The sequence below is a fragment of the Balaenoptera acutorostrata genome, chromosome 2 (genome assembly GCF_949987535.1).
Source record: "Balaenoptera acutorostrata chromosome 2, mBalAcu1.1, whole genome shotgun sequence".
Lineage (NCBI taxonomy): Eukaryota > Metazoa > Chordata > Mammalia > Artiodactyla > Balaenopteridae > Balaenoptera > Balaenoptera acutorostrata.
Window position 1 is genome coordinate 54781217 of NC_080065.1, and position 25861 is coordinate 54807077.

The 25861-nt window shown below is 34.7% G+C and overlaps 1 protein-coding gene across 3 annotated transcripts in view; it reads left to right on the forward strand.

Moving 5' to 3' along the window:
* Window positions 1-25861, forward strand: part of CWC27 (CWC27 spliceosome associated cyclophilin) — a 248828-nt gene that overhangs the window by 18896 nt on the left and 204071 nt on the right. For all 3 annotated transcript variants that reach the window (XM_057540311.1, XM_057540313.1, XM_057540312.1), the window contains 8 exons: window positions 1069-1181; window positions 3406-3549; window positions 5594-5692; window positions 6303-6406; window positions 8103-8172; window positions 19010-19089; window positions 20067-20100; window positions 23084-23241. In XM_057540311.1, the coding sequence (XP_057396294.1) occupies window positions 1069-1181; window positions 3406-3549; window positions 5594-5692; window positions 6303-6406; window positions 8103-8172; window positions 19010-19089; window positions 20067-20100; window positions 23084-23241 (802 nt within the window). The remainder of the gene's footprint in view (window positions 1-1068; window positions 1182-3405; window positions 3550-5593; window positions 5693-6302; window positions 6407-8102; window positions 8173-19009; window positions 19090-20066; window positions 20101-23083; window positions 23242-25861) is intronic.

Below are 25861 nucleotides of genomic sequence, written 5' to 3' on the forward strand. Positions count from 1 at the left end.
AACTTTCCCAACACCACTTGTTGAAGAGACTGTCTTTTCTCCGTTGTGTATTTTTGCCTCCTTTGTTGAAGATTAATTGACCATAGGTGTGTGCCCTCTATTCCTTTCTATTGATCCATATATCTGTTTTTGGGCCAATACCACACTGTTTTGATTGCGGTGGTTTTGTAGTATTGTCTGAAGTCTTGAAGAGTTATGCCTCCAGCTTTGTTCTTTTTCCTCAGGATTGCTTGGCAATTCTGGGTCTTTTGTAGTTCCATATAAATTTTAGGATTATTAGGTCTAGTTCCATGAAAAATGTCATAGGTAATTTATAGGGATCACACTAAATCTGTAGATTGCTTTGGGTAGTATGGCCATTTTAACAATATTAATTGTTCCAGTCTAAGAGCATGGATATCTTCCATTTCTTTGAATCATTTTCAGTTTCCTTTATCAATGTTTCATAGTTCTCAGCGTATAGGTCTTTCACCTCCTTGGTCAGGTTTATTCCTACATATTTTATTTTATTTTTTTATGTGATTTTAAAAGGGATTGTTTTGTCAACAAAAGAAAAAACAAAAACCACATGATCATCTCAATAAATGCAGAAAAAGCATTTGATAAAATTCAGCATCCATTCATGATAAAAACTCTCACTAAAGTGGGTATGAAGTGAACATATCTCACCATAATAAAAGCTATTTATGACAAACCTACAGCCAACATAATATGCAGTGGTGAAAAACTGAAAGTTTTCTTGCTAAAATCTGGAACAAGACAAGGATGCCCACTCTCACCACTGCTATTCAACATAGTATTGGAAGTCCTAGCCATGGCAGTCAGATAAGAAAAAGCAATAAAAGGTACCCAAATTGGAAGGGAAGAGGTAAAATTGTCATTGTATGAAGATGACATGATACTCTATGTAGAAAACTTAAAGACACCACACAAAAACTATTAGAACTGATAAACAATTTCAGCAAGGTAGCAGGATACAAGATTAACATACAGAAATCTGTTGCAGTTCTTTACACTAACAATGAAAAATCAGAAAGAGAATGATAAATTCTTTTTATTTTCTTGCAGCATATTATGACAACACCATATTTCATAGAGTTGTACCTGGTTTTATAGTCCAAGGGGGAGATCCTACTGGTACAGGGACTGGTGGAGAGTCTATCTATGGAGCCCCATTCAAGGTGAGACTGAATTTTTTTAATCTATTTTCAAGTCAGTTTGGATTGCTTAATCAAAAATGATTGTGCCCCACAGAGGAAAATGCATTTTACGTTAGTGCACGAAATCGGGTCTATCGTATACTTAGGATTATACAGAATAAGAGCAGCACTTACCCCATCAAGCATTCTTTCTAAGTTGTCTTGTCACAAAGTTTAACGCTAGATTGAATTCAGATGGAGCTAAAGGTGGTAGTGAGGAAAATGTGAGTCAGAAAAAAAGACTATATAACATATTTCCCGATATCTGACTGTATCTGATCTCGGCAACTTTGTATGTGTAAAACATTTCTAGAACATTGCATATGCCATCCTATTTTAAAACATTTTATTTAACACAGTATAGAATTTATATTAATCTGCTTGAACTGCTATAACAAAATACCTCTGACTGGGTGGTTTAAACAATAGGAATTTATTTCTCACAGTTCTGGAGGCTAGGAAGTCCAAGATCAAGGTGTTAGCATACAGTTCTGTGAAGCTTCTCTTCCTGGCTTACAAATGGCTGCCTTCTTGCTGTGTCTTCACATGGTGGAGAGAGAACGTTCTGGTGTTTCTTCCTCTTCTAATAAGGGCACCAGCCCTACTGGATTAGGACTTCACTCTTGTGAAGTCATTAAACCTTTTTCATCTTCTTATGGGCCCTATCTCCAGTACAGTCACATTGTAGGTTAGCACTTCAACATATGAACTATGAGAGGACACAATTCAGTCCATAGCAGAATTCATTTTAAATTGTACACAATAGACCTTTGTAGCACAAAATGCATGCCGTGACAAGAAATCACAAGGGGAAACAGAAGGAAGAAGCAACATAAAAGTTAGAAGAGGTGTGGGTTTTAATCAAGAATAGGTCAGTGCTTTGTTAACTGCCAACATAGATCGAAAAAGAAAAAAAGAGTTAATGTCATAATTAAGATATAAAGGATAGCAGTGGGTTCAAGTAAAAGCTAAAAGCTGGGTTATTTATTAATCTGATGGTATCAATATTATGTTCTTTTAATGAGTAAGCATCAATAGCTCTTAAAATATGTGAATTTTTAAAAACTTCGAATTTATACTAATTAGATAGAGTGTCTGGAATGTCCTTTAATTTTATACTGGGTTACTGTATGATTCTTGAGAAAAATACTTGAACTGTTTGCTTTAATTTTCATATGATAGTGGCCTTAGAGCATGTGAAATGGTTATAAAAGAGTCTCAAATGTTACTGTTAGACTATTTTATATTTTACAAAATTGAGATATCTCATTATTTTAGAGCCTCCATCTGGTAGGAAGCATTCCTTTTTTCTATTATTTGGTTTAACAGAATAGCTCTTTGTGACAATTCCTTTCTAAATTGAGATTTTTGCTTATTATATTCAAGTAATACAGATATCTTGGTAAGTTTTTCAATTAGGTCATTTTTAATACAGTATCCAGAGTTATGACCCTTTGAGTTCAAATCCCTTGAGACGAATTTATTAAGGAAACAGAACTTCCTTTCTGAAAAACATTGATTACATAACATGGCTATATTATAAATGAGTCTAGTATCAGGTCTTCTGTTAACTGAGAGACTAATGTATATGTTATGTAACCCTACCCTAGCAAGAAAACCACCTTAGAATGGCTTGCTCCTGCTCTTTTGAAAACTGTCAAATGGGACCAGTGTCAGTTCAGAGAGGATTCAACTTAGGACTTTAAAAAACACAGTGAAGCACATAACATAATCATACTAGATTCCTTGAATTAAAAAATAAGAAGAAAACAATTGTTTCATGACATTTAGAATGGGCTCAGGAAGGGTATAGTTGAAGACTCTGTAATGATTCAAAAGTAGGTATCCTGGAGAAAAAAAATAGAAGGTTCTAAAAGCTTAGATGGCTTTGAGGGATGAGAAGAATAGGGAAATGACTCAGAAATCCATTCCCCTTGAGTACCCTTCCTCTGTGTAAGTAGTAAGCTTTCCACAAAATAGGCTAAATTTGTGGCTGAGTATATTTAGAAGATACTTACAGGCTAGTGAAGTTTAATAGAATTGAAGGAACCATAGATACTGGATTTGATTATATGTGAAAATCAGTTAAATAAAACTTCAGCATTTTTGGTTAGAAGTTGTGTGGGACCTTGCTTGTTAGCTGAAATATGAAGGGCCTTATAACTGAGGACATTCACTAAATCTTTTTTTTTTTTTAATGCTTCAGGATGAATTCCACTCACGGTTGCGTTTTAATCGGAGAGGACTGGTTGCCCTGGCAAATGCTGGTCCTCATGATAATGGCAGTCAGTTTTTCTTTACGCTGGGTCGAGCAGATGAACTTAACAATAAGCACACCATCTTTGGAAAGGTTCGTGTCCAGTTATCTTAGGCTTCTATGATATATATGATCAACTTACCTAAGAGCTGCCTTCATAAAAATATTCCCTAGGATATTTATTTATTATTTCTAAAAATGATGGAATACTGTATATTCCTGTTATAATAAACTATGAGGAACCACCTGAATTTTTGTGTGTGTTTTTCCAACAAGTCATTGGTTTTAACTTTAAATTTTTCTGTTTTCTAAAATTGTATTAATGGTATTATTAACTATTATGTCACTCAGCTGATACTGTTTTAACATTTTTAGAAAGACACCTAGGTAATAACATTTAGTAGTTTAAAGTTTATTTTGTTAATGATGAATTCCCTTCAGTTTAAAGTGGAACTTGTGTTAACATTAAAACTTTTTTTTTTTTAATAAATTTATTTATTTATTTATTTTTGGCTGCGTTGGGTCTTCACTGCTGCGCCTGGGCTTTCTCTAGTTGTGGCGAGCGGGGGCTACTCTTCGTTGCAGTGTGCGGGCTGCTCATTGCGGTGGCTTCTCTTGTTGTGGAGCACAGGCTGTAGGCACGCGGGCTTCAGTAGTTGTCGCTCTCGGGTTCTGGAGCACAGGCTCAGTAGTTGGGGCACATAGGCTTAGTTGCTCTGCGGCATGTGGGATCTTCCTGGACCTGGGATCGAACCCGTGTCCCCTGCATTGGCAGGTAGATTCTTAACCACTGTTCCACCAGGGAAGTCCCAACATTATAACTTTTTGCCTGAAATATTACTTTGAACAATACCTATTTAATCCTGCTTACATTTAACATCATATCAGAGATTATCATTTCCATAGAATTTTCAATAGTTTTCTTTAAAAGGGATTCTGAAGATTTTTTTTTCTCATGCTTCTCCCTTTTCATAAATATTCCAATATTTTCCCAGATAGTTTAAGTCTTAGGCGTGTTAGACATCACTAGTGCATCAGCTCCCTCTGCTGGTTCAATAAGAATGGTTTCCCCCTATCCTAGACAAAAGATGAAAAGGGAAAGAACACACTTAGCACAACTGGAAAACTGGTATTATTTTAGAACTTTTGAGAAATGTTGAATAAGAGGAGTCATGCCAAAAACATGCAATACAGTATTGTTGCTTAATACTTAACAACGTGGATTAAGAAATATGCATTGGCACATTTGAGCCACTCCAACACAGGTTGTCTGATGTTCACAGATTTTCCTTCCTATTATTTACAAAAAATAAGTATATAATAAAATGAGATTTATGTTACCATTCTGCACCATTGTTTACAATTGATGTTATATAACTTACACATTAGAGACAAAGTATAGCATAGTGGTTACAAGTTAGAATGGCCGTCACTGTTGGCTGTATAACTTCTTTGAACCGCAATTTTCTTATCTGGAAAAGCAAGATAATGATAGTACCTACTTTTAGGATGTTTTATCTCATTTAACGAGATAATGTCTTTTTTAAAAATTCCTTTTCTCTTTTATTTGATATAACTTCCAGGGCTTAGAAGTTATCTGGGTTATATTACTCTTTCGTATCCTTACTAAAAGTAAAACAAACCTAAAGTGGAATCATTGGATGTTCTGTATACGATTCCCTGAAATATGTATTTGGCCCACTCTAGCAGACACGGGCCGACCTCTAAAAACAATCAACTTTATCTCTTTGGAGAATGCCTTTAATAATGTCTGCAGAGCACTTACCACATTGTTATTGTTATTTGCTTGATCTACCCTATTCTAAAGTGTAAATTTGTTTATAATGTTTGAACAAAAAGTAGTCATTCAGAAGGTTATTTGGCATTATATTTTTAATAAAAACTGACATTAAGTATATACTGGAAATTTCTCAAAAATCTTACTAAGGGATTAAACTTCATCAATGCCTTTTCCCCTTAGGATGATGTTGCTTTTTTACACTATTTAATGCATATACTCGTATATAACAATATGAAATTCCCTTTCAATTATTTAAAAAATATTTTCAAAAGTCCTCCCTTATTTCAAAGAATGAATTTAATATTTTTCAATTAAATTTTCTTTTTTATTTGATAGGTTACAGGGGATACAGTATATAACATGCTGCGACTGACAGAAGTAGACATTGATGATGAAGAAAGACCACGTAATCCACACAAAATAAAATGTTGTGAGGTAGGAGCATGATTATTATGAGACACATTACTTAAATTATCACTTAAGAGAAATTGATTATTTGTATTGTTAAATTATCAGATGAAATTAACATCACTACTTAGATTTTATCTCTGTAATTTAGTCACAGTTTCTGATTAAGAATTTTTTTAATTGAAGATTTCGAATTCAAAGATGAAACTTTAGCTGGTAATCCAATGAGTGCAATACTCGACTCATAATGGAAAGCTGGATGAATTAGGTTTATTTAGCCCAGTGAAGTGATATCTTAGGTAATTTAAGAGTGATTCTTCATTGAGGAAGCAAGGACCTTAGAGCATTTGATTTGGAGTCAAAATACCTGAGTTTGTCTCTCTTACTATGTATTATGTTTTCTTGAATATTTTTCCCTTTTGTAAAATAGGGATAAAATACCTTTTACTTAATAGCATATTGGATTACTGGGAGAATCCAGTGAGGCCATGTAAGTGGAAGTATATATCATTATGCTTGTAGTGGTTATGTGAGGAAAAATTATAGACACTAATGGCAACGTAATTAAATATTGGTTTTAAGTTTTTGTGAAATTTTAAAAAATTGAATCATGTTTTCAAAATATTTCTTTCCATAGGTTTTGTTTAATCCTTTTGATGACATCATTCCAAGAGAAATAAAAAAGCCAAAAAAAGAGAAACCAGAGGAGGAAGTAAAGAAATTGAAACCCAGAGGCACAAAGTAATAATCAGAGTAGAAAGATTTTCTCCTCAGCTTGAAAAGCAACACTGATTCATTTAGTTCACTTTATTTCCTTTAGTAACAATTGTTTAGTAGTGAGGGGGAGGTCAGTTTGGACCAAGAGGTACCATCTAAATTATATTGTGTGTGTGTTTTTCTAAATGTACATTTCTTATATTCAAAGACAGTATATAACTTTAAAAACTTAAGGTAAATAAGTATTGTCTGAGATTTCTATATGAAATCTGTGTTAATAAGTAGGTAAATATTTATGATCACTACAAGACATATATGTAAATGAGTTATTGAGAATTTTTTTTTGTTTTTTACTTGTTTTTCCATTAATACATGCTCAGGATAAAGAACTTGGAAAGTAAAGTATGAAGGATATAATGACCACATGGTTACATTATTTAACTTCTCACTCTTGTTTTTTGGTGCTATTAAAATAATCTTATTATAAATATATTTAAACATAAAGCTGTTTCTGTATTCTGGATTATTTCCTAAGGATAGTTTTCTAAAAATAGAAGTTTCTTCTTTTAATAAATTTCAGTAATTTGTGAACAATATTCTTTACATTATTAATTTTGCCTATTTTATTAAAATAGATATCAGAGAGTTGGATTTCAACTTACTCTTTACTGAACTGTAATGTCATATTAGGGATTTTATTGTACTTATAAGTGTTAGAGTCAGACAGTTTTAAGTATAATACTGCCTACCCCAGTTATAAGAAGCAAAGTTTATTAATCTTTCTGAGCTTCAGTTTCCCCATCTTATAAAATGGAGATTTATAATACAACACCTGGTTATAATGAAAATTAAATGAGAAGGGGAATTTGAAAACACCCAATAGTGTAGGTATTCAATACATATTCATTTCTTTTCTTGATATCCTACAATGTAAGTAAGTTAAGTTGCTGTTATTAAACTGTCAAATATGAGCCAGACACTTTAATAAGCAGTTGATATCTTGTGGCAGAATAACTTCTTATACAGCTATATATTTGACTTCCTTTTATTTTTAATTATTTATTTTAACTAATTTATTTCTGGGTGAAAGGTCACTGTCACTATATTCAGATATAATATTCCATAACTGTGATTTATCTTGACAACAAGCCCAAAAGTTGGATATTTTTGTTTTTGTTTTTAATTCATAGCAAATATAATAGGGATGATGAGGTAGTTATTGATTATATCTAAGTTTTGAAATGAAATTCCTCTTTTGTGGCCAAATCTTTTATTTTTCCAATATTTGAAAGGAGAGTTTTAATAACTTATTATTTATCTTCCTTGTGATATATTAATTTGAAGGCTCAAAAAAGACAAACTTGATTTTTCTTCCCATGTACCATTTGGTTAGCTAAATTTTTTGCTTTTTTTGACAATTTTGTTTAACTTATTAATTTTAAAATATTAAGATTGTTTTGGCAGACACTAGATAAATTGCTTCCCATTTGTAGTACTCTCAGAGCTATATGTTTATTAGTTTTTTAGAAATCCCCATTTTGCTAACCAGTTTTGGTAAATATAAAAAGCTTTAATTATTTCTGTCATGCTTGACTTAGTGTATTTAATGGTTCTATTGCTTTGAAAGTAGGATATTTATAAGTTTTGTTTAACTTTTTCTTCCTAAATTTTCTTTCTTTAATTCTTTTTTCCTTCTTTTTTTTTCTTTATTTCTGATCAGAAATTTTAGTTTACTTTCATTTGGAGAGGAAGCTGAGGAAGAAGAGGAGGAAGTAAATCGAGTTAGTCAGGTAAAACTCTTAATTTGCCCTTTGTTCTGAATTATAAAAGAGATTAGGGTCTATATCTCATTCATTTTTTAATCTCCTATACATAGCACAGCATGTTTTACATGGTACACATTCAGTAAGTGTTCATTGAACCAATTCATAAAATGATTTGTGGTCAGTAGTATTTGCAACTTCTGAGATGATTTGAGATAGCTTTTTTTTTTTTAATCTGGCATTTAAAAAAATCAATTACAACTAGAGTTAAAGAATGATTTAATTTTGTGATTCAGATTTTAATTATGCTTGGTTTAATTGGATTGCTAGTTGATTTAGTAATTATCATTACTGTAATAAACAGTGACAGACCAAAGCTCTTATATTCATTTTAGTATCATTTATATGTATTCTAATCGTTTCATTAATTCTCATCACAGCTCTTTAAGATAGGAATTATCATTCCCATTTTACCTATGAATAAGTTAAGGTGTTAATAGGTTGTAATTTGCTCAAAGTCACATAACTAGTAAGTAGCTAGAGCTGGGAGTTGAACCTACATCTGTCTCACTATAAAATCCATGTCTCAAGATTATACATTGCCTCCTGGCCTTTATCCCACCAATGCTTGCCATAGGCCTTTAAGTATGGTTTTCCTCAATATCACTTTCATCACAGTACTCATTGCTGAAACACCTACAGTGCCCCACCATTGTTTAAAGCAGTGATTCTGACAAATATGCCCCAAGAAAATCATCTTCAAGGGTTTTTACTCCCCCAAATTTTCGTATGTCTTTCTTTCTTAAAAATTAGTGAATGCTGAGACCTAAAGGATAAGATTCAAAGTCTTTACTGTAGTATGTAATTAAAACTCTGTAACCTAGTACTACCTTACTTGCTTGATGTGGTCACCTATTTCTTACTGACACTTATAATAGCATCGACTTAAAAGCACATTATTTTTACCCTTGTCTTTACTTCTTTATCCACGTGCTTCCCTCATCATTGAGCCTGGTTTTGGTAGGCTAATATTGGGCATATAGTAAGCACTCTATTTATACCCATTACATTAAAACTGAATTAGAATGGACATGTGTAAGAAATATTTAGTCTTTTTTTTTTTTGCTGTCTTCAGTATCCTTGATTGACCTATTTAATACCATGGATTCAGTTACCACATGTATACTAACATTCTGAACTCTAGGAGACAAGGCCAAATATTTCTTCTGGGCTCTTATCCCTCTTTCTGAGTTGCCTTTAGGAAACATCTGTATTTTAGATATCAAAATTAAATTCATCTTTACATGAAAACCTCCTTTTCCTATTCCTTATCAACATCACCAATCACTCTGTCCCCCTGGTATCTCAGAAGTCATCGTCAGTATACTAGTCTTATATTATTCATGATTCAAATTTGTCCCTAATCAAACTGAAAGATTCACTATATGTCATGATCCTGCAGGTATATTTGTAAATGGAAAAAATCATGAATGTTAGATCTGGGAATTGCCAGGATTCTCTTTCACTGATGTTTTGTGAAGATGTCAAGTTTCCTTGCATATCCATGCCTTCCCCAGTGTCCCCCCACCCCTCTTTTTCCTTTGCTTGGAGTGTGTGCTCTCTTTTATTTGGCTAATTTTTATTTTTCCTTTTAAAATTTACCTCCATTATTAACTCCTCACTACCTCTACCTCCCTCCCCAAGACAACTTTCACCCAGGCTGAGCCATCAAACACTTGTTATACTGCATTGTAATGATTTTTTTTCTTATCCATGCTAAGTATTTATTTTATGTAATCTCTATAACAACCATGTGATATAGATGTTATTATTCCTGTTTTGTAAATGACGAAATCAATACTGAGATGTTAAGTTGCTTGCCTAAGACTGTGTAATTAGGAGGTCGTGGAATCAGAATTTTGACCTTAGGTTTTTATAGCTATTAAAGTGTCTAATGTGATTTTGAATGCTGCAAAAGCTGCCTCCTTCTAAAAGGCTGGCAAGAAATTTCACTGATAGCACAGCATTCTGGGGTGGGGGGCAGCTCAATGCAGTCGGCCCATTGCCCTTCCCTAACTTCCGTGGGGTCCTGGATAGTACTAAGTTTAGCAGCCTTGTAGAGCAAGTGTAGGCAAAAGGAATTTTTCTGTCAATCTTCTGTTGAATTAAATTTCTGGTCTAAAATAACTTTTGTGCACAATTACTTTGAGATTGACTCTACTAGGAGATTAGTTTGAATTTTTTCTATTGGTAGCAACAGCATGTCTTAAATGTTTAAAGCATACCTTCCTCCTGCTGCTTACTTTGCACAAAGTAAAAACAGAAAAGAAAATAATGTTTAACTTCTACTGAATTATAGTGAACTGGATACTCCAAAAGCAATTTGTGTTTGCTACAAGGTTGAAATGTGAAAGATACCACCATCGTTAGTTCTAGCTTGCTTTTTATGTTTGCTCTTAAACCTGTAAAACACTTTAAACAGTAGAAAGACCAAGTAAATTCTTTCCTCTTTGCCAAGAAAATTGCAACCCACAGTCCATTATCAAATAAGTAGGATAACTCTAGTATAGTGTCATCACATTTCTCTTGTCTGACTTTTTAATTGAGGGCGCTCTGTGATAAAATTATCAAATGTTTGTTTCAGACTCTCAAATCTATATCTCTAGGCTGACTTACTTTTCCTTTCTCCAGCTGCCTACTAGACATCTCTATATTTAAATATCTCACTTGTTACCCAAGCCCTAGCCAAGGCTTAATTCATTATCTTTTCTTCCCAAACTTCTCCCTGTTCTGTGACTTCTCTTTCTAATTCCCTGGTATCAGTGCCCCCTAAAGAAGAATTTTAGATTTAGTTGACATTTTTCTTATTTTTTTCCTTGCACAACCAGTTAGTTGAACTGTTCTACCAATTTTTCATCCATGGCGTATCTCAAATCTGTTTTTTCTTTTTAATTTATTTTACTATTACCCTTGTTCCAGGCTTTATTATCTCTAGCCTGGGCTGCAGCCCTAGTCTACAGACTGGTCTCCCATCTCCCTTCTCTTTTTTCCCTTCCACTCATTACTATCAGAATAGTCTTCCTGAAGCCTGATTAAGATGTTATAGTTGCTTTCTGTTGACTGTAGAAATAAGGCCAAATTCCTTGGCCTATTATTTCAAGCTTTTTCTTTCATGACTCCCCATTGCCAACTCTGTCCTTTAGTCTAATGCTTCTTAAACTTCCTTAGTAATAAAAAAATCACTTGTAGTACTTTAAAAAAAATTTAAATTCCTAGACCCCATCTCAGACCTACTGAATCAAAATCTCCGAGGGAGAAACCTGAGAATCTGTACTTTTAATGAATTCACCGGAAATCTTACCTGGGAAATGTAGGAAACACTGTGTTAACAGATCTGAAATATTTGCTGTTCTACATATATGCCTTGTATTTTCCTTTTTGTGTGTCTTCGTTCATGTTCTTTCCCCTGCCTGAAGTGTTCTATCCCACTTCTGAATGTCAAAGTCATATGTATTTTCAACACCTAGAATACTATCTTTTCTAAATGTCTTTTCCAGGTTTTCTTAATCTTTTCTTTTCCTGATCTAACGTCTACCTTTCTTGTGATACTTATATTTTGCTTTTAAAAACATTCTTTTTGCTTTATTACACAAGAAATGTATGACTGTGTTCTTGTTGTGTAGTATTCAAACATTATACCCTTTTCTTTCTGCCTTATTAATTTTGTAGGGTCCTAGGCTGTGAGCTCCTTCATAGTAAACTTTGTGTCATCTTTGAGTGGCAGTGTGTTGCAGTAGAAATAGCATGGATTTGGGATCATAAAAACTCATATTGGCACTTCACTTTCTATAGATAGTCTGCGACCTTGAATAACTTAGTCTCTCTGAGTCTCCATTTTCCTCTTTGTAACATGGCATTAATATGTACCATTTACAGTTGTGAAATAAGGATACAGATAGTCCTTATTTTGATACGTCATGCAATCGAAAAATGGTTTCAAAAGTCAAATGTCTTAAACTGTATACTCTATGTTATAAATTGTATTTTATTCTCAGAGAGCTAAAGAATATCAGTCACTAATATAATCATGATTATCACGCAGAAGCTGCTGCCCTCATACTCAAGCAGTCTAGAGGGCTAGTGAGAAACTTCACCAGTTCAGCTTCCTGAAGGAGGAAGCCATAAGCACAGCACTGTGGGTGCAGTGCCCTTCCTGAGCGCTCCCACGGGGTCCTGAATAGTAGCTTGAGCAGCCTTGGAGAGCATGGGTGTATATCTGTACATCGTGACCCACCAAGAATCCACTCTCCACATGTGAGTGGGTCTTGAAACACCATGCAGAATCTTTGGCCTACCGAATTTAACTGTTTTGTGTGTTCATATAATGGAGTCATGGGTAAGTTTAGCTTGAGAAAAGAGAGCAACAATAAGCAAAAATTGTTGAAATTTACTGGCTTAAAGGAAAGGACATTTCTCTAGAGGGCATGAGATAAATTCTAGCGAGAACAGAAATGGGAGTGTATTTTGTTTATTTTGCTTTTGTACTGTTCTTCAGACTGTGGGCATCCTTCAAATACATTTTACCTTTTGGGTAAAATGAAACTTTGGCCAGAAAAGGGAAGGCTAGCCTGAATATTGGAAAAGTGTGACCAAATAATATATTTTTTAAAATTTAGCCTTACTGTTTTTAAGTGTAAATAACTAGAGCCAAAGTCAAGTCAGTGTCTTTTACAATGACTGAGAACAATTTGCAGTTTCAGTGGTTGCATGAAATTAAATATTTCTAGAGGGCTTGAAAATAATTGTTTCATTATTCATTTGCTTATCAAGTTTCTTTTTTCAGTGACTCCACAGTGTTAATCTTTATTCCAGAACCTAACATCACAAGTTAGTAATTGGTAAAGTCTGAATTGAGGGTTTACTTTATGTGGAAGGAGAAATAAGATAGAGTCCCCTCTGGTTTATGGATTATCAGCGTGGGATTACAGACACTGCTTCACGGCACTCATTATTCATGACAAGGTGCCTCTGTCCCATGGGTTAGCTTTCTTTCATTATTTATTTCAGTATCTTTCTACTACCTGATAAAATCTCTTTTAGAATAATAGAATTTTATAGCTCAAAGGGATCTAGTCCAAGTTCCTTTCTTTATAGATGAGGAAACTGAGACCCTGGTTAAGTGACTTGCCAGACTGACTTCATTTCCTTTTTGATAGGATTGCATGATAGGAGGATGCCATAATAACATATCTTGAGTTCAGGAAAGCACATTGTCAGAGTCTCTCATGATATTCTTGTGGACAACATGAGGAAATGTGATCTGGGAGATAGTACAGTCAGATGGATTTATAGCTAATTGAATACTTCTGCCCAAAGAGTGCTTTGTTGTCAACCTGTGCCTGATTATTTGAACTAATAAGTTAAAATGTAATAAGAGTACGTGTATATTCTGTACTTTAGTTTAATGAAATCAGCTGAATAGGTGTAAGACTTAATAGCCTGTAAGCCCTAGTTGAATTACTAAGAATAAAGTCTCTGGAATAAGGAATTTAACATTCTTTGCATTTTGGGGGATCACATTTGCAGCATTTTGTTCAGTTCTGAACACATTTAAGAAGGATACTGACAAAGTGGATGTATCCAGAGGAACAGAGGGTCATGAGGAGGATGGGGATGATGCCAAAAAGCATCTTACTCGGGGAAGGCTTAAGGACTGGATATACTTCGGTGAAGTAAAAACTGAGTGAAAATGTGATCCTAGGCTTCAAATATTTGAAAGGTTTTTATCTGGAAGATCCTCCCCTTCATATTGCTTTCTTAAATAACAGTTTCATTCAAATGTCTGTATTGGTTTAAAGTTCACCCCTGAATCTTTGTGTATAACTTAAATACAAATGTCAGAAAATATCTTTCAAGTAAAAGCTACAATCAGACAAGTAGTTTTCTTGAGGCAAGTTAAATGGTAGGTCCAGTATAAAAATATCTCAATAGCTAAATTTGAAAATAGTGATTAATGTGTGCCACATTCACATTGATACACAATATTTATCTTACTACAGTATATGTTAGCATTTTAACTTTAAATCCAAAGTTATAAAAAAGCTATTTTCTTACCCAGACAAAGGTATATCAATAGACAAATGCATCACTTTTGAGAATAAAGAAGGTTTTTGTCTTATTCTCATTTATCCTGTGAAATTTCAGTTTCCCCCAAATTTGGGAAGTGGGTTGGGCATGACTTGGAGAGTGCTGCTAGGCCATTTGTACAGAGGTTGTCAGAAGTGTTAAATAGTCTCTTTTTTTTCAAAAAAATTTTTATTTTTTGGCTGCACTGCATGGCTTCTGGGACCTTAGTTCCCTGACCAGGGATTGAACCCGCACCCTCAACAGTGAAAGCGCAGAGTCCTAACCACTGGACCGCCAGGGAATTCCCCAGTCTATTTTATAAAATGTTTTTGCCCCATTAAATTGTATTAAACTTTGATTTACTTATCTTTCTAGTTGCTTATATTTAATTTTTTTTAATGTTAATATATTTGTAATCGTTTCATATTTCTGCTGTAGCAAATTACCATAAATTTAGTGACTTGAAGCAAAACAAATTTAGTATGTTATAGTTCTGGAGGCCAGAAGTCCAAAACAGGTTTCACTGGGCTAGATATCGAGGTGTTGGCAGGGCTGCCTTCCTTCTGGCGGCTCTGAGGAGAATCCATTCTCTTATTTTTCCAATTTCTAGAGACTGCCTATATTCCTTGGCTTACGACTCCTTCATCTTCAAAGCCAGCAATAGCAGGTCAAGTCTTTCTTATCTTTCATCATTCTGCACCTGACTCTCCTGCCTCTCTCTTTCTTATAAAGACTCTTGTGATTACCTTGGACCCACCCTGATAGTCCAGGATAATCTCCTCATCTCATAATTCTTAATTTATCTACAAAATCCCTTTCGCCAAGTCAAGTAACATACTCACAGATTTTGAGGATCAGGAAGTGGACATCTTTAGGGGCTGTTACCCTGCCTACCAATTTATTTGTATCTAAACTAAACTGTATGGAATATTCCTAATAACAGCAATTGTTTGTAGTTCATTTTTAGTTCTAGAAGGTACAACTAGGATTAGTTGGATGGTTGAAAATTACACATATTCTTTTTTTCTCCAATTAGAGAGAGAGTTGTCCAATAATAGAAGCCATTTAAAAAGGGGTGATTTTCGTGTGTGTGTGTGTGATTATTAAGCTCCTTTCAGGTGTGGAGACACTGGTTGATAGTCAGCAGTAATGTTAAGGAGATTCCTGCATTGTGTGGAGACTGGATTAAGTGGCCTGTAAGATCTTTTTTTTTCCCCCAAACTACTAAGTTTTCTGGTTCTGTGCTAAAGGTCACAGAATGTAATAGGGTTCATGAGAGAAACAGTATATATGTGTGTGTATGTGTATATATATATATATATATATATATATATATGTGTGTGTGTGCGTGTGTGTGTATGTGTGTATATACACACACACATACACACACACACATATAGGAGAGGGGGAGAAGTAGAGATTAAGATTGATAGATTGCTTGAGTTTTAGGAATTGGCTCATATGTTTGTGGGGGCTGGCAAGTCTAAAATCTGTAGAGTAGGCCAGCAAGCTGGAGACTCAGGGTGGAGTGAATGTTACAGTCTTGAGTCCAAAATTTTCAGGCTGGAAAGTCAGGCATAATTTTTGTGTTACAGTGTTGAGGCCAAATTGCTTCTTGCTTGGGAAAGTCTTTGCTCTTAAGGCCTTCCACTGATTAGACGAGGCCTGCCTACATTTTGGTGGATAATCTGCTTTACTCAAAGTCTACTGATTTAAGTGCTAATCACATCTAAAAAAGATTGTTTCATAGCAACATCTAGGCTGGTGTTTGATCAAACGACTTGGGTACCATAGCATAAAATTAACCATCACACAGAGGTAGTTAGAGGTTGAGACTCAGATCTTCCCACTTCTTGACCAGTGTTGTTCCTCTGTACCACTATGCCTCTTGCTTTCTTTCGTTCCACTTGTACTCTGTTTAGTTCCCACTGTTTCATTGCCTCTATGTTCTTGGGTGTGAAGTGGCAGATAATATAATTTTCCCACATCCCCTTTGATGTTCATTTTCAGATTTGCTTACAGACAGTTTTGAATTTACTGTGGCGCTTCTTGCATTGTGTTCACTAAATATATTTAGTATTTTGTTCAGCCCTAAACCGTTTAATGAGCCAGCTGCTTTTATGTAATTTTTTCAAAAATTGTTTTAAAATATATTAGGTGTTTGTTCTTCCTTTAAAATTATTGTTACCTGATGGTATAAATAACAACCTTAAAATAGGTCATTCAGAAAGAGTAGGCATGAAAGAGAAATATCTGAATTCATTTTTATCCTCTTTGAGACTATCTCCAAATTTCTACAGCTCTTCCACAATTTGTTTTCTCTGCCTGCAGGATTCAAAGTCTACTGTAGTAGGAAGCGACCTCTAAAAATTTGCTTTTGATCATATATTTCTATGTTAATTTAAAACATTAATTAAAATTTGAAATGGTAATGATTATTCAGATTAATTAGTTTCCTTCTATTGTAAAGTCTTATTTAAAGTTAATGTAAGACAAGTTTCTTTTTTTCCCTTTAAGCTGGTTTAAGTTTTGGGAGATAAACAAGAACCCATTTTTTTAATGTTAATTAAGCTAACAATTGTAAACTAACATTTACAAGTAAATGAAACAGTAGAGCTTATTAATGGACCAAGAGCCTGGAGACCTGAATTCTAATCTTACTCCTGTTATTTATTAGTGCAACTCTCATTTTCTGATATGTTACTAAGAGGCTGGACAAGAGGGTCTGAGGCCAACTCTGGCTGTAATGTCTTTGACTGTGACTCCCATGAGGGAGGCACATGGGGAGAATTAATAAGGGACTATTTCTTAGAATAGATGAAAATAAACATTGATGGCTGAAGACACAGGAGGAAGAAATTTTAGGAAGGAAAGCATGAAAAAAAGATATTCAAGTTTTATTCTAGTTGAGGTCATTTTATATTCACTTGTACACTTTTGTACATATCTCGTTTAGTTCTCTTGTATGAAGCAAGCAAGGCTGCTATTATTATTTCCATTTTGTAAGCAGAGTTTCTGAGGTTGGATGAGGTCATTCTCTTTCCTCAAATGGTACACGTTTTGGACTAAAGCCCATAGAATTACTGAATACTAGATTTTGAAACTCATTTGGTCCAACTCTTATCTTCTTTTCCTGTGTTCTTTCTACTATACCATCTTCTGGTTTTTGAACAGTTTTCATTGTTAGACAAACATCAAGTAATTCTTTGATGTTTTGTCTTTTTATTACTCCTTGGTTTGTGTAAGGTTATGGAATTAGAAATATATTTTAATTGCATAATTCAGATTCTACGACTTTTTTAAATTACAGATAATAGTATCTTTAGATTAACTGTTTGAGAAAAGTTTTTGTTTTGCCTTTTGAAACTAGACTATAAGCATGTTTAAACTGATTAAGTCTTGAAAATGTGGAGTACTCCATGTTAATACAGAAATTTAAAAATCCATTATTTTCATCATGGAAATAAATTTCAGAAAGTATACATCTGCCTCAAAGTAAAGCCTGTCAAATTTAGAAGTCTGTTCCCAGAGCTGTTAAACAGTCAAGAATGGGGCTAAAGAGAAAGAGGTATTTTTACCTCTCTGTATCTGACATTTAAAAATTTTAGTTAACACATTTTGTGATGAATTTTTCAAAATAAAATGTTCCTTCAAAATAGAGAGAAATTATCCTTTCTTCCTGTCAACTCTAACCTCATACTGTTCACTCTTACATGATTAGTTGAGGGGTGGGGATGGTGAGCAGCTTTCCACCTCGAGATACAAGGTATAAATTTGAAGTTTTCATACCTTGTGGTGGAGAAGTCTGTAGGATAGTCTGCAGCTCTGAAACCAGGCCAGTTGTTCTGGGTCCATAGGGGCCTCTAGGAAAAGAAAAATGGATTTATTATATCATTGTGAGACAGACTGGGATTTAAATCCTAGATCCTATACCATTAGCTTTGTGACCTTTAGTAAATCACTAATCTCTCTAAGTCTTTATTTTCCATCTGTAAAATGGGGCTAATAACACCCACCTTATTTACTTTCATTTGGGGACAGGAGGAATTGAAAGGTGGGAATATTGTACTGTAGCACAGTGCCTGACACAAAGTATATATTTAATAAATTAGAATAATAGTAGTAGTAGTTTTTTTAATAGTTCTACTTCTTATATCTTACTATGTCTTGTTTCCCTACTAAAATATAAATTTATTGAGAACATGAACTTTGAAATTAAAGTATTTAATAAATATTAGGTCATTGATGAATATTGTCATACATAAAAGGCTTTTTTACATATGTTAAATAGCACCTTGTAGGTGCTCTCATCTGGTTGCTTGGGTACATTTTTAAAGTGATTCTGTGCAGTATAGACAGTATATTTGAAGAATAATAGTGTGTGTTTATTTCAAATTACTTTTGTGATCTATCTTCTAAGTTTTAATATATTGGTCAAAAATTAATTAGTTTAGTGGTAAATCACAATGAGGTTTTAGTGTTTGGAAATAGTAATCAATAAACTTATTTTTAAGGATATATCACTTTTTGAAAGAAAGATGGTTCTAAAATATTTTTAGTCAATGGGAGAATAAGATTGCTATTTATAAAGCTTTTGTTTATACTCAAATTTTCAGGAACATATATCTTTTGCTAACCACATTATATCAGTACTAGATTTTTACGTAAATGTGTTAACTTGTCCTTTTGGAAGACTATTTTTTCTCCACTCATGATTATATCATACATTCCTTTCTAGAGCATGAAGGGAAAAAGCAAAAGTAGTCATGACTTGCTTAAGGATGATCCACATCTCAGCTCTGTTCCAGCTGTTGAAAGGTTAGCATGGTGCTAGTGTGATCCTAAGTTCTTATTTTCTGGCTCAGATCATTTTCTTGCTTCCTTTGTAAGTAAACAGTCAGTTCTCATAAGTCAAATTTTGTCAACCCAACCAAAAAACTAAAGCATTTTGGTAATGGGGGTAGTAGAGCTACTAGCATAATGGAGAGAATCACTCTAGTCACATTCAGTCTCCTTGCTATCTATCAACCTCTGCTGAACTAATTAAATTTAAAATTAGCTGTTAAACTTTTAAATCTTGGGATAGTTTGAATACTAGGAAGCTGTCTGCTTTAACAATTTAATGTTTAATTGAAAATTTCTTTGCTAACTTTTTTCTTGCATAATTTTTGTCTCAGAATCATGAGTAAGCAAATCAGATTTGAAGGGTTTTGTGAAGAAGTCACCACATTTTGGGCCAGTTCACTGAGTATTATTCCTTACATATTTCAGGAGTTATCAGAAAATTTTTGTTGCTTCTCTTTGATAAGAGAAGATGTCTTAGTGTTAAATATAATTGCACATGATTCACTGGGCCAGTGTCTCAAAAGGGGACTAAAATACTATTGTACTCACTATTGTAGCTCATTTTTAAAAATTCTATATTAAAACAATCTTTTCTTAATATACTTTTATTTGAAGGATTTGGCTTCTTCAGCCTGAATACATCAAGCCAATAGAAGAAATTGTTGTCTGCAGCCTTTTGTTCATGAAAATAACACTATTGGTTGTTTGCTTTTTAAAAAAAATTCTAGTGGATTTGTATTTGTGCTAATGGAGCATACCTTTTATTCTATGTATAAAAACAACTTCCCTTTAGAATGTTTCTATTTGCTCTACAATGCCATTCTGAAATTCCTGTGTTGAAGTGTTTTTGAACTATTAATCCCAGCAAAATATTCTAAATTTTTGGATAATTGAATAATTTTGTTAGTTTCATTTTGAAGCTAAAATTTGTTTTCCTTATTTTTTTGTAGTGAAAAAGGGGATGCAGCGGGAGATTCAGATGATGTGAGTATTAATTTTAGTATAAATATAGTTGAACAATTTATAGAAAATTCAAAATCTTTACAAATGATTAAATTATTTTTCCTAAAAGGTAATATGTATTACCTTTTATAATTATATATGTAAAATTTTGAAAAAGAGTTGAAAAATAAATTATTTATTTTGATATTGGAATTTTCCTTCATAGTATGTGTATGTTTCCTTACAAAATCAGAATCTTATATATGAATTTCTAGCCTGTTTTTTCTCCCTGTCACGTAACATAACATGAATACTCAAAATTTAGATGTCATTGATTTTATTTTGTTATGATAAAAGTTTAAATGTTGATGCATGACATCCTACATGATGGATGGGAAATACTTGGATACCAGTCATTTATGGTAGTTTCCTTCTTCATACACACATTTTGGAAGATTCTCTCTCAAGACTGTAGTGACCTTGCTTCATTACTTGTACTGGCTATTAAAGCTGATAAAACAGAAGGCAGAGTTTCCTTTATGTATAAGAGATCAAGTTTTTCAAGTCATTCGTTTGCCACTTTATATAAAAACCCTTTGATCTGTGCGTTGTATAAAGGAAGTACATAACTGTCCATGCAAGAACACAGCTTCATCTATTACCATAGTCAAAAGAGAGGATTTTCTCTGACTATGTATGATAGAGAAAGGATGGCTATCTAACCTGGTCAAGAAAACCTTCCAGGAAGAGATGATGCTGTGTTGTGTCTTATAGGAGAATTAGGAGTTAACTAGATCAAAAAAGAAACTGGTGAAGGGTGGGATTCCTCAGAGAACCACATATGCTACCACGTGGTAACAAGGAGAGAGTATACCTTATTTAGGAAGTACAAGCTAAGATTAAAGTTTGAGAAGGAACCTGCCTTGTGAGGAGCAGGGAAGAAGAGTGTTAAAAGTAGAGGGAACTACATGTACAAAAGGCTCTGAAGTAGGAGAGTTTGATGTGTTCCAGGAGCTGAAAGCAAACCAGTGTGACCAGAGCGTCATGACAGGAGGGAGAGTGGGTGAGGTTGGAGTGGGAGGAAGAAGCCAAATATTACAGAGCTTCCTGGGCTATGGGGAGAAGTTTGAATTTCATCCTCAAAGTAATGAGAAACAGCTGAAGGGTATTAGTTAAAAGGAAGAGTACTATGGTCAACTTTGCATTTTAGGAAGATCACTGTTGGCAATATTAGAGAGGACAAATTAGAAGAAATAGGCTGGAGTCAAGGAGACCTATTGGGAAGCTATGGCAGGAGGAGAGCTTGATAGAAGACCACAGGTGTGACATGGGAGAGAGACAGATTTGAAAGAGGTCTAAGAGGTGACTGATTCCATACTATGAGGTGAGGGAGAAGGAGGAGTCTAGGACAACCACAAGGTTTCTGATTTGGGCAACTTGTTAGATGGGTACAAGAGATGGCGGGGGGGAACAATGAAAAATAACGTGCTTAATAATGTGCATTTTGAGATTCAGATAACTTGGAGACATCTGTGTAACATTAATATGGATCTGGAAGATAGGCTCAAGGCCTAATGTAAAATTATGTTCTTATAGTCTTGAGGGAGTGAGGTCATCTAAGGACACTGTATGGTCTTTAATCTGTTTTGTGTCCCAAGATCCTTTGCAATCACTAAGACTGCAGACCTTCTTCCCAGGAAATATATTATATCCACAAACAAAATTTTATGAATTTGCAGGGCATTTTTTCTTTATATCTCCTGAGGACCAACCATGGAAGACCTAGGTCAGTGGTTATCAAGTTTTAAGGGTAAAGAATTTCTTAAACATCTCATGGAAAACACTCACAATTTCCATCCCTACAGATTTGGTTCAGTAATACTGAGATGAGGGCTAGGATTTTACATTTTTAGAGACAATCCATGTTTTATAGCCTGAGGACTAGACTTTGAGAACCACTGCTCCAAGGTCCACAAGCCTCAAGTTAAGAATCCTGCCTCACCATGACTCACCTGGTTAGAGAATCACAAGAGAAAAAGATCCACTTGGGTAGTTTCTTCCTTCTCCTTCTCTACCCTCTTCCCTCCCTCTCTCCTCCTTTCTCCCTCCATTGCTTGCTCTCTTGATGCTGGGAGCTATTCTGGAAGTTGAAGATCTAGCAATAAGCAAAACAATCCAGAATTTTAGTTCTAATGGACTCCTTTCTCTGATTATGGGAGAGAGGCAATAATCATATAAATAATTAAAATGTATAGTATGTCAGATGAGTGATAAATGTTTTGAGGAAAATAAAATAGGGAAGGGGAATAGAGAGTACTGGAGGTGGGTGGGCAGCTCTGCCATTTTATTCGGGGGATCAAGAAAAGTGTCACCAAAAGGGTAGCATTTGAGCAGAGACCTGAAGGAGATGAAAGAGTCAGCAATGCAGATACATGGAATAGGAGAGTTTCAGGCTGGAAAGAAGAGCAACTCCAAAGTTGGCTAGTGTTGCTGGCCTGGAGTTGTAGGAGATTATGTCAGGGAGGTCCAGATTGTGTAGGGTTTGAGTGAGTTGGGAATCCACTGGAGGGTTTTGAGCCGAGTAGTGATTGCTATGACTTAGATTGTAGGAAGAAATATCAGTTTCTCTACCTCCACCTCTTTTACTTGCATTAATCCCTGGGTGAGGTCAGTATGCTGGCCAACTGCCTCCAAAAACCACATTTCCTACTGGGAAGGAATAGGAATGTAGATAGACAATATCCTGGGTGATCCAGAGGGAGCATAGTCTGCTGTGCAGAGGAGCTGGGTGTGGATCGAGCAACAACCCTTACTGGGCTATACAGTACTTACATAGCCGGCCTAGAGCAGATCCCAGGGGGTATTCCCGCCTGTAGCAGATTCTTCAAGCCCTCACTAGTTCAAAACAAAACGAAACAAAAAATAAACCTGGCCTAGAATGCAACAAGGAGAGTTTGAGATGGACCTCTGGAAGTGAAAGAAGAAAATGGAATGCCCAGCAAATACTCCATTTCAATTTTTACAGGATGGAGAATATGGAAGTGCAGAGCATGATGAATATGTTGATGGTGATGAAAAGGACCTGATGAGAGAAAGAATTGCAAAAAAGTTAAAAAAGGGCACAAGTGCAAATGTTAAGACAGCTGGAGAGAGTGAAGTGGAGAAGAAATCAGTTAGCCGCAGGTGAGTCAAGCGTTGTGCTTCTAAGTATCAGAGTTTTGTTTTTGTTTTTGTTTTTGTTTTTTAATTAATTTTTGTTAGAGTATAGTTGCTTTACAGTGTTGTGTTAGTTTCTGCTGTACACCAAAGTGAATCAGCTATACGTATACATATATCTCCTCTTTTGGATTTCCTTCCCATTTAGGTAAGTATCAGAGTTTTTGTCATTTTATACTTAATTTTAAATTAAGATTGAGCCCTTTATTCAACTTACTTTCTAAAATACTATTTTCATAATGTTTGATATATATACCAGTCATGCTAAATTAGCCCATTCAGAGGCCTAAAAGAAAATAGACCAATTTTATTTACAGCAGTGGTCATGCGAGTCAAATTCCAGTTCATTTCTCTCTGATCTCTTCTTTAAAAGCCTCTAAATTGTTTTTATATTTGGGACAAACAATATATTAGCTAGATGTGGAAGGTTGTATTTGTTTAAAACCAACAAAAGCAGTAAAGCAATTGTATGGAACAAAAAGAGACATCCTCAGATTTGAGTAAAATTTGTCTAAACTGGTTAAGAAATGTATGGGCCTGAAAACGCTCTTAAATGTCTTTTCAAGTCTGATTTATACTGTCTATCCCTCCTAATCTCAGTGATATCATAAAAGAAATTTCAGCAAATGTCTGAAATCATTAGTGCTTTCGGTCAGTTATACCAACTTCACTATAGTTTGTCTCATGTTAATTTTATGTTAAAAAAAAACAGAAAAACTTCTAAGAGTCTTAAAAAATTGTAATGTGGTAAAAAAGGATAATTATATTTGAAGGAAAATCACTGCTCAGTCTAAGTTGAATTATAATGGGTATACCTGCCAGCCAGATAGGATGTCAGTGTGAAATCATTATCTATTAAGAAATCAGTGCTCTTGGTATATACAAACTGTTCATCTGTATGTGCTTGAAGTACTCCATTATCCTTCAGTCATTTTCTGATTCAAGCAGTAGGATCAGGGACTAGACTAGCCTCCCAGCCTTTTAGGCAAGGAGCCATTCAAAGTATGATTTTACTGAAAATTTGTGGTATTGCTTCTATTTGTAAAGAAACACCTGGAATCTGTTAAAGCTGCTTATCACTTTGGATAGTAAACCTACAAGCAGGTTTCTTGAGTACTTAATATTTAAATTGGGGAATGATATTTAACAATATAATTTTCAACAGATTTACATAGAGTAGATTATTTCCCTAATTGTTCTATTGAAAAGTACTTAGGGGTTCAAGAGGAAAAAGTCCAAAGCTCTTCTTACCTTCTCTCCTTTCTTTTCTCTCATTGTACTTATTCTGATTTCTTGAGGATTTCTGTCCCTTGCCTCCTTCCTTTTCTAAATGCATCAGTCTCACTCTTTCTTGTCCAGTCCACTTTCTGTAAGCCTGTACCTTGACTACTGAATACTGCTGAGCAGAATCACACAGCCGTGGACAAGTCCAGCCTCAGCTGTGCCCCCAGTGCTTCCCTTCAACCTCAGGTTCACTCTCTCTCATTAGGTCACCTGGCTTCCTGTTCTGTGAAACAAGAGTAACTTCTTCAACTCTTACTCTTTTCACTTTTCGCTGTACCTATTCAGACCAATTCTTATCTCCTTCTCTTCTGCTTTAAAGGGAGGAATCCCTCTACCCATTCAAAATGATTCCATCCTCTTTACTTTGTCTTTAGTTTTCTCTCTTCACTCATTCCTTTCCTTCAGCTTGTGGATAGACTTAAGCCTCTTCCAGCATTCAAGAGTGAAAACAAAAACACCACTTCATTATTTCCTGTCCCCACCACCTTAGTTCCCATTTATTTTTAAATACACATCATTTAGCTTTTCCCTCATCACTCCCCTGAAACTACTCTCCCTAAGGCCATGTACTTGACAAATCTAACGGCTACTTTCCAGTTTTTGTTTTTCCTGGTATCTCTGCTGTGGAATTTGGCATTTTTTGCCTTTCCCTCTTGAAAACCATCTTCCTCAAGAACCTGCTACTTAAATTGTGACCTGTGGACCAATAGCATTAGCATCTCTTGGAATCTTTTTAGAAATGCCAAGTCTCAGGCCCCACCTCACACTTTCTGAATCAGAATCTGTGTTTTAATAGGATCCTCAGGTGATTTGTACATTAAAGTTTGAGAAGCACTTCTCTAGAATACTAATTTTTACCACCAGTGCCACTGGACTAGTTCAAGTTTGTATCATCTTAGCTCCAAGGTCAGCAACTTCTGACTCCCCAGGGTATTCCCATAGCACCTTTCTCATACTTCAGTGATATTATGACATCAGTTATACATTTTTTTTCTTCCTTGTGTACCCTTATACTGTAATTTTCTTAAAGGCAGAGATTGTGTCCATTTACCTGTGGTCAAACGTCATAGGTACTCAGATGTTTATATAAATGAATGAACAAAAAAAAAAGAGTGACTCCTTCTTTGACAAATCACTTTCTCCTCCAGATCTTATAAGTAACTTGCTTGTATGTATCACATGAGATTTATTGCTTTGCCTACTATCCGTTGCCTATAATGAGCTCCTTCAGAGACTGTCTTACATCCTCCAAGTCTTGTATAATAAGCACGTGGTAATTGGTCATTAAAGTTTGTGTAATGAG